This window comes from Aquarana catesbeiana, linkage group LG01 (assembly GCF_042186555.1).
Source record: "Aquarana catesbeiana isolate 2022-GZ linkage group LG01, ASM4218655v1, whole genome shotgun sequence".
Lineage (NCBI taxonomy): Eukaryota > Metazoa > Chordata > Amphibia > Anura > Ranidae > Aquarana > Aquarana catesbeiana.
Genome location: NC_133324.1, coordinates 875,362,509 through 875,378,413, shown reverse-complemented (window position 1 = coordinate 875,378,413; position 15,905 = coordinate 875,362,509). Strand labels below are relative to the sequence as shown.

The 15,905-nt window shown below is 41.7% G+C and overlaps 1 protein-coding gene across 1 annotated transcript in view; it reads right to left on the bottom strand.

Annotated features, from left to right (window-relative positions):
* Positions 1–15,547, bottom strand: part of NSG1 (neuronal vesicle trafficking associated 1) — a 144,247-nt gene extending 128,700 nt beyond the window's left edge. The window contains exons 1-2 of the mRNA XM_073610213.1: positions 15,174–15,547; positions 14,225–14,378 (exon numbers count right to left, since the gene is read on the bottom strand). Coding sequence (XP_073466314.1) covers positions 14,225–14,353 — 129 coding nt within the window. The 5' untranslated portion in view covers positions 14,354–14,378; positions 15,174–15,547. The remainder of the gene's footprint in view (positions 1–14,224; positions 14,379–15,173) is intronic.
* Positions 15,548–15,905: the final 358 nt, after the last annotated feature.

The window sequence follows — 15,905 nt, the reverse complement described above, 5'->3', positions numbered from 1 at the left end:
GTTCCTTTGTACAACTAATTTGGAATAGTTGGACCATTCTATAATGGAGGGTGCAGTAATGAATTTCCTATGTTTAGATATTAGAGCTCTGGCAACACACAGAAAAAAATTGAAGGAGAGCTTATTTTGTTTTTTTTTTGGATAAGTTCTAGGAGAGTGATAGCAGGACCATTTCCAGGGTATTTGGCAATGGTGGCATTCAGCAGCTTATGAATATGAAACATTTGTTCTCAAAAGGTGTGAACTGGGGTGCAATTCCACCACATGTGAGTTAAAGTGAATGTAAAGGCAATATATTTTTCTTTTTGGACAGAGTAGGGAAGGGTTAGACCCTTTGTCAGTTCAAATAGTTAGTTCAAATAGTCACTTCAGGGTACAACAAAACGTACACAAAATTTGGCAAATGATACAGAGTATGTATCATTGTTGCCTAAGGAGACAAAAGACAAAGTGTATCATTGTCACCTAAGGAGACACATCGGGGACCTTCCCTTTAAAATTAGAGAGCCCCTCATTCACTCAGAAAGAGCTACCAATGACAGAGCCTGGTCAAGAAGGGTAACCTGAGAGGACATATGAAAAGAGCATTAAAAGGAAGCCCAAAGCGAGGGATGCAGCTGAGTTCTGTGCACCCCAAACTTTTTAATAATTTAAAAGAGAGAAAGAAGAGAACAAAGGAAGGGAGAAATGGTACATTTTCTGAAAGCACACTAATGCCCTGTACACACGATAGGATTTTCCAATGGAAAATGTGTGATAGGACCTTGTTGTCGGAAATTCCGACCGTGTGTAGGCTCCATCACACATTTTCCATACGAATTTCCATCACACAAAATTTGAGATCTGGTTCTCAAATTTTCCAACAACAAAATTAGTTGTCGGAAATTCCGATCGTGTGTACACAATTCCAACGCACAAAGTGCCACGCATGCTCGGAATCAAGCAGAAGAGCAGCACTGGCTATTGAACTTCATTTTTCTAGGCTAGTTGTACGCGTTGTACGTCACCGCGTTCTTGACGTTCGGAATGTCCAACCAACTTTGTGTGACCGTGTGTATGCAAGACGAGTTTGAGCCAACATCCGTCGGAAAAAAATCCCATGGATTTTGTTGTCGGAAAATCCTATCGTGTGTACAGGGCATTAGACTGTGGGACATAATAGAAGCTAACCTGCACCAAGACTGTTGGTACATTGCTCTGGAACCAAAGCACAGCGGCTCCACTCTATCCAAAAACTAAAAAAAATGTTGCCTTTAGTTATACTCTAAATATACAACTACCAGGCCACTGACCAAATAAGAGTGCAGACCACCATTTAGCTCGAAAGGCAGTGACTAATATAATTATTATATCAACAGTATCAACAAATTTTCTCTGCAAACAGTCCTGTCTGAGGTACAACGCTCCCAAATTCTTAACTGGAAAAAAGACTAAACCAACCTAACAGTTACTTCATACTATATAATATAACACATATACAGACACAGCTGCATAGCTAAGCCATATTAGGTTTACCAGTTGCAGTTTTATGTCTGTTATTAGAGGTATGTAGCAGTTTGAACCTTTTCAGCAACCTGTGGCAAACTGAATGATCAAAGACTGCTGATTGCTCAGTTCTTGGTCTTCAGGGAGCAGAGATCCCGTGACTGTCAGTTACCGTGTCTGTGCTCTGCCCCTCCAGGCTGAGGAGGGGATGGGAGGGGCTTGCTCAGGCAATCAGTGGCCCACTGAGAGGTTGAGCCAGCTCCTATCTGGGTGGATCCTGACATGAAATTCAGTATCTCTCCAGAGCCTTGACTGGCTGAATATGGGTCACAGGAGTGCAGAATGAAGTGTACTCCTGTGATCCCCAGGAGAAACAGGGCCAAAAGAACGTTGACCCTACTTCTCCACAAGACAATCAAAAAAATAATAGTGGCTTTTTTGCCGCCCCCCCCCGGAAAGTGCCACCCTAGGCCTGAGCTTTGTCGCCCTAGGCCAAGATATAGCGTTGCTTACGGGTGTAAAATTGAAGGATGCTGAGCAGTGTACACAAGGCTCTGGTAGGGGCCACTTCCTCCACCAAGCCCAATGAACACACCAAGGTTGTCAACGGGAGTAATACTACCGAGTAATACTACCAGGACAGCATTAATGCATTAGACACTCCCACCTGGAACACTTGGATCCCTGGGCAGTACCAAAAGATAACGCCAAACAACGCCAGCACTTTGCTAAAACTGAGGGGTAAATAGCAGATAATTTAGGCAGGGTGAAATAAATTATATGTAGAAAAAAATAAGTCTGTCCCTAGCCAAGACTAAAAGAGTAAAGGGGTAGTCCTACATATCCTCCCAGTCCACCCCTGAAGATCAGGAACATTATTAGCCCACTTAGCCTGACACTTAATAAAAGAGGGAGGGCAGGTAGGAAACAGTTCTTTATATATTATAATGCTTTCCTTAGAGAATCATTATATAATAGATTCTCAATCAGGAAGGATCGAGTCACTGTTCGAGGAGCACCAAATTGAGAGATAAAGGCACGTCGCTATTAAAGGTATTAAAAAAGAAAAGTCCACTTTATAAGGACAGTTGCTAAATGCCACAAAAGAATGGCCTCCAAAATTTACACAAAACCGATTGGACTAAGCAACAACTGTACATTATGTTGTATGCTTTACAAAGCTGGAATTTACTGTAGTGTTGCCATTTTCAAAACGCTCATATCTAAGGTAAAATATAAATATTTCTATGTCCTGGTGTAAGGACACACAAAACTAACATGGTGCAAGGAAACATAAACCTAATTTGGTGTAAGGACACACATAAACTAATCTGGTGTAAGAACACACAAAACCTTAACCTGGTTTAAGGACACACAAAACTAACTTGGTTTAAGGTTGCAAAAAAATAAACCTGGTGTAAGGATAACACAAAACTAACCTGGTGTAAGGACACACGACGCTAACCAGACATAAGGATGCAAAAAAATGTACCTGGTGTAAGGACACAAAAAACTAACTTTGTATAAGGAAACACAAAACTAACCTGGTGTAAGGAAACATAAACTAACTTGGTGTAAGGACACACATAAACGAATCTGATGTAAGGACACACAAAACTAACTTGGCATAAGGATGCAAAATAATGTACCTGCTGTAAGGACACACAAAACTAACTTGGTTTAAGGATGCCAAAAAAAAAAATCTGGTGTAAAGACATACAAAACTAACTTGGTTTGAGGATGCAAAAAAATAAATCTGGTGTAAGGACACACAAAACTAACCTGGTGTAAGGATACACAAAACGAATAGGTTTAAAGATGCAAAAAAAATAACCTTGGTGCAAGGAAACATAAACCTAACTTGGTGTAAGGACACACATAAACGAATCTGGTGTAAGGACACACAAAACTTTAACCTGGTGTAAGGATACACAAAACTAACCTGGTGTAAGGACACATGACACTAACTTGACATAAGAATGCAAAATAATGTACCTGGTGTAAGGACACAAAAAACTAACTTTGTATAAGGAAACACAAAACTAACCTGGTGTAAGGAAACATAAACCTAACTTTCTGTAAGGACATACATAAACTAATCTGGTGTAAGGACACACAAAACCTTATCTTGGTTTAAGGACACACAAAACTAACTTGGTTTAAGGTTGCAAAAAAATAAACCTGGTGTAAGGATACACAAAACTAACCTGGTGTAAGGACACACTACGCTAACTTGACATAAGGATGCAAAAAAATGTACCTGGTGTAAGGACACAAAAAACTAACTTTGTATAAGGAAACACAAAACTAAAGCGGGGTTCCACCCAAATTTTGAACAATATCTGTATGTATTCTCTTCCTTGCCTAGATGCTGACATGCCGTTTAAAAAAATTTAAATCGCCGTAATTACCTTTTATTTTTCTATTCTTCTTTGCACTTCCTGGTTCTCCTCCCGTGGGAGTAGGCGTGTTTCTAGCCTCTCCCAGACTCCTGGGAGCTAGTCCCAGGCTTCCCAGGATGCCACTGAGCATGTGCGGGAATGAGCAGTGAATGCTGGGAGCACAGCATTCACCACATCCAGGAAATAAATGCTTGTGGGCTTCAAATGCCCACAATGAAGATGGAAACCGCCTGCAGTGAATAATATAAGTTATTCTTTCCGACGAAATCTGACACAGGTGGACATATTACACACAATATGTGAGTATGTAATGCTAAGAAGAAAAGTTTGTGAATGAACTAAAAAAAAAAAAAAAACGATAGATAGGTGGACCCCCGCTTAACATGGTGTAAGGAAACATAAACCTAACTTGGTGTAAGGACACACATAAACTAATCTGGTGTAAGGACACACAAAACTAACTTGGCATAAGGATGCAAAACATTAACCTGCTGTAAGGACACACACAACTAACTTGGTTTAAAGATGCAAAAAAATAAACCTGGTGTAAGGACACACAAAACTAACCTTTTGTAAGGACACATGACACTAACCTGGTGTAAGGATACACAAAACTAATAGGTTTAAGGATGCAAAAAAATTAACCTTATGTAACGACACACAAAGCCTGGATTAAGGAAACATAAACCTAACTTGGTGTAAAGACACAAAAAACACTTGGCATAAGGATGCAAAACATTAACCTGGTGTAAGGACACACAAAACTAACTTGGTTTAAGGATGCAAAAAAATAAACCTGGTGTAAGGACACACAAAACTAACCTGGTGTAAGGACACATAAAGCTAACTTGACATAAAGGTGCAAAAAATTGACCTGGTTTAAGGACACAAAAAACGAACTTTCTATAAGGCAAGACAAAACTAACCTGGTGTAAGGACACACAAAACTAACTTGGCATACGAATGCAAAGCATTAACCTGGTGTAAGTACACACAAAACTAACTTAGTTTAAGGATGAAAAAATAAAAAAACCTGGTGTAAGGACACACAAAACTAACTTGGTGTAAAGATGCAAAAAACTGTGCTGATCAAATTTTAAGAATCTGCTGAAAGGTGTACACTATATGGCCAGCTTAAGGCTTTCAACAGTTAAAACCCATCTCCACAGGCTAAACCTTTTACTTAATTTTGAATAGCCAGGAAGGGCTAGAGGTTTTTATTACCACCTACTGTATGTCCCTATTGGGGAGATTTCCCCTCACTTCATGTCATAATGGGGCAGTAGTGTATTTAGGTTTTGTGCTGCCCTAGGCCTGACTAAACTCGTGCACCCCCTAATTTAAATATGACCCACCCCTTCCTGTCAAGGCCACACCCCTTGTTGTTTAAGACCCGCCCTGAAATTTTCGAGTGGGGACACTAGTTCTGGGGGCCTGGGGGGATGGATTCCCTTAATTTGCATAGATTTCCTCTCACTTCCTGTTTGGCTATGGGTCAGGAAGTGAAGGGAAATCTCTGCAATGGGACAGGGATAGTAAAAAATAAACTGACAGGGGTTATAACCCTCCCATACTCTATCCAAAATGAAAAGTGTTGCCTATAGTTATACTTTAGTTCTAGTTCTACTTCTACTAAGATCTAACCATGCCAATGGTGCAGCAGAAAACATATAGCACAGTGAGGAAGGTTTGTGGTCCAGGATGAGAGGACAGTAAAAATTAGAAGCAGCGCACACCCCTCCTCACAGTTGTGGAATGCCAGCCGCCCGTATACAGGAAGCAGTGAGGCCGTTTTATGGGACGCTAGACTAATTTTCCTTTCAGCCCAGTCCACCCCATAAGACTGGTGCTACAATAACAGTGTAGCGAAAGCGGGCGGGGACGCTTTCCGTGCTGCCCCCCTGCAAAGTGCTGCCCTAGGCCTGGGCCTTGTCAGCCTAGGCTAGGATGCAGCATTGTAATGGGGACATAAACAAGAAAAAGCAGCTTTTTAGTAAAGTGAGGACATGTTAGAAATTCTAAGTAATAGTCTATTGTTGATTGCTGTCCTGGTAACAACTACATCCTCTAGTTCTTATACAGGTGTCCCAGGAACGGGATTTGAGAAAAATCGCCCCAATGGGGTCACAGACAAATGAACATTTGACAGAGATTTTACATCTACCTGTACTCTATATGTGAAATCTGGAACCAGTATGTATTCAGTAAAGTTAGGACCTCTGACCTGAATGCTTGTTCAGTGTCATTTCTCACAATCAAAGGAAGAGGATAACACTCCAATAACTTGCAGCTTTAAGTGACATATTCTGTGATTTTTCATGACAGGTCCTCTTAAAACATCCTGATAAAAGAGGGCTGTGAAGGAAAGGTTAGCAGAGATGAGACATCGGGACTTTCATCTCTGTTATCCGAGGTGTCCTTACTGTCCTAACCTTTCATGTGGCAGCAATACTTTATCACCGTGTATTATAAATGACACAGGAGCTCTATAAGCCATCTATTCTAGCAGTGCCATCAATGTCCTCCCAGCTCCTGGGGACTATTTGGGATTTATTTTGACCCACCTTTACCTTTGCATTGTGGAACCCCCGGCTGTATGTAGTTCCAGCTTTATACTGTTCATGTGAGTGCAGGGTACATGGTGGCTTGGATGAAACTCTCATTTTAGAAGACTTTATCTGTACTATCTGAAAGAACAGACTCCTAACCTTTCTGCTCCCAGGTGTAAGCATGTTGAATAACAACAAATGCTAAAAGCTCTACCATAAGTATATTGAAAATGATAGCACACAGTTCAGTTGGAATTTTGGTAATGTGTCCATACAAATTCTGTAACAACCATAAATATTTTTGCAGCTATTTATTAAAAATATTGATGATAATAATAATAATGATTTTGAAAATGGCGCCTCTGGCAACCTAACCAGTTCTGTCTCATGTAAATGTATTTTTTGTGTGTTGTATTGATATACATTAGGTTATTATTGTTCTGTAGAATGCTGACATCTAGTGGTGGTTTAGAGGCACTACAACCTGTTTACTTGTGTGATTGGTACCTCCATCTGTCCTCCCCTCCTGATTAGTGCTATTTAGTAGAGATGGGCTCAGGCATGTTCGGGATCCTTGTCTCCCAACCCACCTGCCCGATCCCACCAGGAAGCCGACAGTGCACACCGCTAATCACAGGCAGTGAGGCATTTGTTGGTCTGCAGCTGCACAGGCCAGGAAATGTCTCAATGCCTGTGATTAGCGTTGTGCATTGTTGGCTTCCTGGCGGGATCGGGCAGGTGGGTTGGGACTAGGATCCTGAACACACCTGAGCCCATCCCTACTATTTAGTTTAGTCCTAGGAAGAACCTCCCTGTTTCTTCCATGTTTCCTCAGTCAGTGTTAGTACATGGCAGAGATAGGGCTTAGGAAAGTCATTAACGTTGATTTACTAAAACTGGAGAGCGCAAAACCTGGTGCAACTGTACAAGGTAGCCAATCTGCTTCAAACTTCAGCTTGTTTGAAAAAGCTTTGACAAAAAACCCCCCCCAAAAAACTGGATAGTAAATCAACCCCATTGTCTTCTTGCACTATAAACATTCCTAAACTGAAATTATCTAAGTAAAATTGTGTATGGATTCAATTTCTGAGTCTTGAAGAGCTAAGGTGATTGTAAAGGCTAAAAGTTTTTTTACCTTAATGTATTTTTTGCATTAGGGTAAAAAAAATCCATGGTTGGCTCCCCCCACCCAAATACTTCCCTCTCTGGATGTATTCACTCCTCCCATGTTTTGGGGGGAGGGGGCGCTGGCTCTCACATTGTGGGCGTGGCAGGGATCATGTGTAATGGTATTTATATGCCTGAATGATCATTTGCTGCTTAGCTCTGATGAAGAAGGACATACCTTTTAAAGGTGTTAGCCTGCAGGGACCCTGGTGAGGTCCCTCCTATGCTTGAGTCATTAGCCTGTCTGTTACATAGTTACATAATTAGTTTGGTCAAAAAATACACAAGTCCATTTAGTTCAACCAATAAAAAGGGGAAAACAAAAAAAAAAAAATTTTTTACAATCCTATAACCACAGTTGATCCAGAGGCATGATCCAATTTGCTCCAGCAGGGGAAAAAAAATCCTTCCTGATCCCCCGAGAGGCAATTGGATGTTCCATGGATAAACTTTACCTAGAAATGTCAGTACCCAGTTATATTATGTACATTTATGGAAGAACCTCAGGCCTTTTTTAAATTTACTGAGCTGGCCAGAACCACCTCTTGAGGGAGTCGATTCCACAGTTTCACAGCTCTTACTGTGAAGAAACCTTTCCGTATTTGGAGACTACATCTCCTTTCCTCCAGACGTAAAGAGTGCCCCCTTGTCTTCTGTGATGACCTCGAAGTGAATAACTCAACACCAAGATCACTATATGGACCACTTATGTATTTATACATGGTTATTATATGCCCCTTAATCTCCTCTTCTCAAGAGAGAATAAATTCAGTTCCTCTAATCTTTCCTCATAGCTGAGCTCCTCCACGCCTCTTATCAGTTTGGTTGCCCTTCTCTGCACTTTCTCCAGTTCCCCCATATCCTTTTTGAGAACTGGTGTGAAGTGCATATCCACAGAGAGTGGCCCAATGAGCGCTGTGAGTAGCTCTTTTTTATCTTACTTTTAATAATATTGTGGGTTAATGCACTGGGCCAGTGCACCCTATTTCTTTTATACATTTTTTCCACCCAAATACTTACCTGAGCCTGATTCGACCTAGTGCTGTGCCAGAAAGTAGCGGCGATGCCCTCTCTCTCGTCACAGGACATAGAGGCAGCAGGAGCCATTGTCAATCAAATCCTATGAGGAGGGAGCGGTGGGCGGGGCCAAGCTGTGCTGTGTGTGTCAATGGGCTCAGATGGCCCAGCTCAGGTTCAAGCCTGCACAAGTGCCCACATAGCAAGAGAAGAGGAGGAGCCTGGAGAGCTGCTGTGGGGACCCCAGAAGAGGAGGATCAGGAACCGTTGCACAGAGCAGGTAAGTATAACATATTTGTTGTTTTTTTTAAATGATAACTTTACAATCACTTTAAGCTGGCTGTGGATTTTGCCAGTCAGCAGGTGACCATACTGTCTGGGCAGACTCTTTCCACCCCAGCTTTACTGTCCATAGTACATCCACTTCATTTATTGGATTTTAGTTAATTTAATCATGGAAGCTTAGCATCACATGTGGGCATTAGCTGTGGCAGTAAGTATGCAAATGCAGTCTGCCTAGGATCACCCACTCCTCCATACTGAGATCGATCTATCAAGGAATTTTAATATTTGCACAACTCCTCTCAGGAGCAATCCCACTGCTTGCATTAGGGCTGAGGACTTTCAATTGTAAAAGTAGAGAGGCAGGGTGCTTTTGAGGTTTTAAGGTAGCTATGTACAGCACCCTGCTGACCCCACTTTCCAGCCATGATCTGCCTGCATTACATAGAGAAGCACAAAGAACCAGAAGTGACATCACTGGGTCTAAAATAAGGTATGCAATGAAAGCAAAACAGTTTGATTAAAAAATGTTATAATCAAGTTGATGAATGGAAAGCAACCATTGACCAGCTTTAAGTCTAGGTTCACATCTATGTGGCTGTGCTTGATGAGTTTTTCAAGCATGTTTTTCAGTGCATTATGCGTTTTTTAAACCAGCATTTTTAATGCGTTTTTGCATGCAATTTTCATGCATTTTGCGTTTTATGTTTTTTTTTCTCTTTAAACGCACTGTAAAACACACTGTATATAGCTGGTTGCTAAGGAGGGAACTGGGAAGCCGGCTGCCGCATCCTTAGCAACCATTAAAAAATGGTGTGGGGTTAGTAACCATCTATATACAGTGGTAAAATAAGAACAAAACGCAAAACACATAAAAAAAATCACATCACAATGCAACACTTGCGTTTCTTGTGTGGTTCCATTGAAATCTATTAGCTGCAAATCACGAGGAAACAGTCCCCGACCCTTTGCAAAAACTCACCGGCCGCAAAACGCATAGATGTGAACTAGTACCATAGGAAACCATGTTAAATGGACTGTAGTGCATTTCTGCAAACTGCAAAACGCACTAAAAAACGCATACGTTTGAATGTAGGGTTACTGTGCAAAGTATGCTAAAAGCTAAAGCTACAACCAATGCTCCAAATAAACAACTGTAATGCCGCGTACACACGGTCGGATTTTCCGACTGGAAATGTTCGATGGGAGCTTGTTGTCGGAAATTCCGACCGTGTGTAGGCTCCATCGGACATTTTCCATCGGAGCTTCCAACAAACAAAATTTTTGATCTGGATCTCAAATTTTCCGACAACAAAATCCGTTGTCGTAAATTCCGATCGTGTGTAGACAATTCCGACGCACAAAGTTCCACGCATGCTCGGAATCAAGCAGAAGAGCCGAACTGGTTATTGAACTTAATTTTTCTCGGTTCGTCGTACGTGTTGTACGTCACCGCGTTCTTGGCGATCGGAATTTCCGACAAGATTTGTGTGACCGTGTGTATGCAAGACAAGTTTGAGCCAACATCCGTCGGAAAAAAAAACATGGATTTTGTTGTCGGAATGTCCGATCGTGTGTACGCGGCATAATGGTTAGGACAGGTGTAAAAAGTCAATGAAGAGTCCCATGTGCAATTTTCCGTTTTGATGGGTGCAATATTTCAGCTAGAAACAGTGCTCTGGAGATACTCTGCATTGCCTTCTGCAATACAGCCAAGTGGAAGCACTACTTGTAGGGTTCAATGAACATGATAAACTGCAGACTGGGTCTAGACTGCTCTGGTTCTGTTTCCTATACAAAGGCCACCAAAAATGCACCACACTCACCCCTACACCTTGCAGACTCATTTTACATGCTAAAATAAACAATGCAATGCATGAAGCCTAAACCCTCATAAATGTGATCCGTGAAAACATCCCATTTCTCTACAGGGAGGGATAACTGGGAAAAATATTTGCTGCCATCAAACCTGGTAAAGAATAGTAATATATAAATATAAATATATATATATATATTCCACACATATGTAATGTCTCTGGGGCTGCTGAAGTCATTGTCATCTCAGCCCAGCCAAAGCAGCTTATGGTGAATATGGGATACGGTGAAAATTGCTTCTTCAGTATATTGTCCCCAATCCCTAAAGAACAGAACAGCCTTTTCCATTGACTTCCAGCAGTAGTTGAGCTGCACATTGAAATGCACAAGCTGTGATGAATGCACTGGGTGACATCAGCAAGGTTATAAATAAGTGAGCAAGCCCTGCCAGGACTGCATTTCAACTGCAATACCCCAATTATATATTAATACTATCATGGCTGCAGAAGGCATATTGTATATAACAGTAGGCAATACATGGAATGGATTCTCCCTGTGTTGGAATATATGCCATGTATGAGAACAGAAAAGCACTGGAGAAACGATGTATATGTGCAAAGGTATCTCATTTATGGCGAAAGCTCCTTGGACTTTATCTAAAAGCATGGAACAAACAGCAACCAATCACAAATAAGCTTTTAGACCAACTACACCAAAATGCTAAAAGCTCATTTTCACTTTCTATCTCTAGTAACTGCAAGAAAATTCCACTCAAAACCAATTCAGTTATGGGTAGAGCCTGCTGGGCTGAGTCACCCGCTGGCTTCTTATCTCTTGGGGTCGTCATCCATTAGATCTCTCTTCTGTACTTCCTGGTGCTGTTCTTGCCAACCTGGGAGTTTTGGGGGTCCCCTCCCAATTTTGCATGTTCCCACACCCCCTATTATATTCTTCATAGGATAAAATATGAATGTATTATTGGTAATTCATATGGTGCTTTTCTCCGTGGGGAGTTAATGGGCTTTATCTGCTGTTGGGGCAGATAGTGTGACAGCCATCTTGGGCGTGCTCAATAGAATATCATATTATGCCACTTATAGACAGGAGGCAGTTATCCTACTAAGAGTACCTGGAATAAGCTTATACATGCTGAGGAGCAGAAATCTCCTAAATACAGTTCCCCAGAGATGCAAGAACGCATTAGTGGGTTTAACTTCCCACTAGTTATCAGTAACTGAAATATCAGTTTAGAGTGGACTGACCCTTCAAATATCAGCAAAGTGATTTGCTTCTATCAGAGGAGACTTTTGTAAAGAAAAAAATGTGACAACTCTAATCAAAGTTATAGGATAACACAATATAGACAAAAATGGCATAAAGTTACCAACAGCAACCAATTAGAAATCAGCTTGTATTGATCTACCAATCCTATGCTTCTAAACAATTCCTTGGTGGTTGCCATGGCTGCACATCACTGCATACCAGGGGCTATCATTTAAAATTAGAAATGTCCATTGCCCATGGCAAACTGTTAAAATCCAACTTTCCTCATAGTCTGGAGGATTGGACTGGGGCCTTACTGTACATAGGTAAATGCGCCAGATTCACATCTGAATAGAACCCCAAGGTACCTAGCTAGCTAATGTGGGTGTTTTAGTGCACCACAATACATAGATGTGAACTCATCTGTGCGTTGTGTGTGCTGCGTTGAAAAAAGCTGATGGTGTGTTATAACCTGTGCTGTGGGCATGGGAGGCCTATTCACAATGACTCACTGGTCAATGCGTGAAAAAAAGCATGCAAACGTTAGGGTAATAAGGCACCTGTCTGAATCACCCCTTAAAGCCCAACTCTGGGCACCATTAAAAAATTCCCTTGTAGTAAATCCCCTGCATTACAGGGGGTTAATGCTTCTTAGTTGTAGTGGCTGAAGAATAAGCTAGAATAATTACCTTATCCCCTGCTCTGACAGGTATCCTCCAAATGTGCTACCAGTCCCCTGAAGCCTCCTCACTAAGCTGATCCTGACTATAGTCGCACTGTGATATCATCAACTACAATGCAGGACCAATCATCCTGAATTGTACATAAGGATGGTAAGGGACCACCCACAGCCTAGAGTATCATGCAAAAGAGTGGAGTGCCAAAGCCTACCAGAGCAGAGAGTAGGGTAAGTAATACAAAACGTTCCTCTACCCCATAGACTTATCCTTTGCAGTTCAGGTAGGGGGGCACAGCAAGGGTAGTTTTTGTGTAATCCCCAGAGTTGGGCTTTACGCTGAATCCTTACTTTGCCCTTTGTGGGCAAAAAACAGGTTCACTTCTTAGCTCATCCTCTCCACAACTGATATGTACCTTCCCCATGATCTCCCCCACTTCCTCACATTCATCTACCAGAGCTAAGTGGAAAAAAAAAACCTGATTTCGCTCAAGGTAAGCCTGGTCAGAGCTTACATAGAGCTAAGGACCCTCCCACCAACATGTGACAACAGTCAGGCCTAGTGATTGGACATTTGAACTCCCATCGTTGCATCATGGGAATAAGAAAAGAGATCACATGCTTCCCCATACCTGGAAGTAGTAGTTGGCTCTAATGGGCAAACAGGATAATGGGAGAGCACCAGCAAGACATGGGTAAAGGGTCACTTTAGCTTATTTTTGCAAATATATGCAAATTAGACCTTTTTGTTAATTAAAAAATATAGACAGATTTGATAGGGTCCCCTTTACTGCCCAGCAGGTCAAAGCGTTAAGGAATTTTGTTTTTTTTGTATGTTTTTGTACTGTGTCCTTGTGAATTACACCACCTATTATGCACCTCCCTAGAACTCTATAAATTGTATGTGCAGCTGCCAATTTCTCTTTTGGCTATAAATAAAATCTCCTGATTTAAAAAAAATACATTTTTCATGCAAATTCCACGTAAAAACACAGTGGCTGGTTGATACAGTGGGCCTAATAACAATATTGTGCTGGTAAACACCTTCTGTGATGCAGCAATATATTCTAGTGGGTTAAGGCCTCTCTCAGTCATAATTAATGCTAAAACATGCGAGACGAAACCATGAACCTTCTCATAACGACCTGTTTAATGGTTATAGACTACAGATTTTTAGACTACATGGGATATTTTAATTGTTAGTGAGCATGGGTTTAAAGTGTAACCCCTTCGATATACCAAGGCAACTGAAAACTTGGGGTTAAATCGAATGCTTAGAAGTGATAAAAATTTACCATGTACAATGTACCTGAGCCCTGACAGTTCATGCAGCCATTATGAATGTTTTATTGTACTCTAAAAAAATATTTATCAACTCGATTATATAAGTAATTTATTTTGTGGCATGTGAATTTTAATTAAATTTATACCAATTCATTTTAAATTGCATTTACCCATGCTCTGCCCTATAGGTTGATGACTAAGAATGCACAGACTTTAAAATACCTTCAAAGAATTCAGCTGGCAGTGCCAACCTCTGTGTCTTTTCACCCAGCCTTTCTACATACCTTGTCTGGAGGTGGGAACTGAAGCTGATTGACGTCTAGAGGGGTCATCAGGGGGATGGTATCAAATCCATCTTCACACAAAGGGGGTTTTGCACCCTTGTCACTGAAATTGTTGCCCAGTTTCACCATCCTGCCGGACTAATGCTTAGTGCCCCTGTAAAGCAAAAACCACAAGATCATCCAAAGCTGTGAGATGCAGCACCTCCTTTGCCTGCCACCGGGGATGTGTACGATGAATTACAGTAATGAGAAGCCTCCAGATGCTGAACAAAAGGAGTAGCACTCACATCAGAGGGGAGGGGGTTCTGAACACACATATTCAAGCATTATATGAAAACTGACATCCCTGCATCCTATCTCCTGCAAGGCTCAAAACTCAGCTCTCCAGATCTCCTTCCTAAACTCTATCCATACCTCTATAAAATGAATGTACGGATCCCAGGACCAGGCAGTTCTCTGAAATTCTTCCCAATCTCTAGAGTGTGGATGGGGAAACCAAGGTACCCCATTCAAGGAAATGATGGTTGATCTCCCCATCTGCATGGTGATGTTCTGATCTCCTTTTAGAACACAATACATGTCCAGCATGCATCAAAGTCCCAAGCTCAACCTAATTTTCTTCTAGGGACAAAGATATCGGGAAGCAGGAATACTAATTTCTTCAGAATATCTCTATCCAGGTACCCAGGACACAGAAGCTCAACCAGCAGTTTTAATGAACCCCAAAGTTCTTGAATGCAAAAGGGGAAGTATGTTCTCTGAAGGACATAGCTGTACTAGATACATATTCTCACGATGCAGATTTTAATAATCCAAAGATTTTTTTATCAGAAGGACAAATTGGAACTGATAGATCGCACCAGGGAGGACGTATATCCTATTGATTAAATGCTAAGCACCACTTGCTCACATCACTAGTACCAAAATAATAAAGGGATGCTTTGCTTACCAAGGGGATGAGTCCAGATACCTGCGCTGATCCACACAGTCACCTTTCTCTTCTTTTCCAACGGGGTGGAGGATAGCTGGGGGGGGGGGGGTGTTGGGGGCTTTTGGAGTCCTCTTTCTATGGATGGATTATTGACTTCCTTTGTGCGAGGTCTGCACAGAAGTAGATGAATCCTCAGTCTGACGCAGCTCAGAGCACAGGGGAGGCTGAGTAGGAGACAGGAGGTGCAGGGCTTGACACTTTATGATAGCTGAATTTGCATGGACCCATGGGTCTGCAGCTTGGAGGCTGCTTCTGCTGCTGCTGCTGCTGAATCCAACACAAAGAAACCCCCTGGAGGCCACCATCAACTCCTCCCCTCACGTCCCTCCCTGGTTGGTATCTGGTGCAAAACCATCCAGCCATCTCCTACTTCCCCAGCTCTGTCCCCAGGTTGTGCCATTGTGGAAGTCACGTTTAACCCTTTCTGTTGATTTATGTGTTTTATTAACTTACAAATCTAAGAAAATTATTCCATTCACATCAGTCCCAGGAGCTTACAACAATCCCCCCCCTTTATGCTTCTGAGTCTAATGGCTCATGCACACGGCCACCTAAAAGCAGCGTTTTTTATCAGTACTGCGTTTTATTTTACAGATCTGAGCGCAGATCTTTTGTTCCTGATGGGCTCATGCACACTGTGAATAAAGACCAGTAAAGTTGCACTGCGTTCAGATCCATAAAATCAAAATA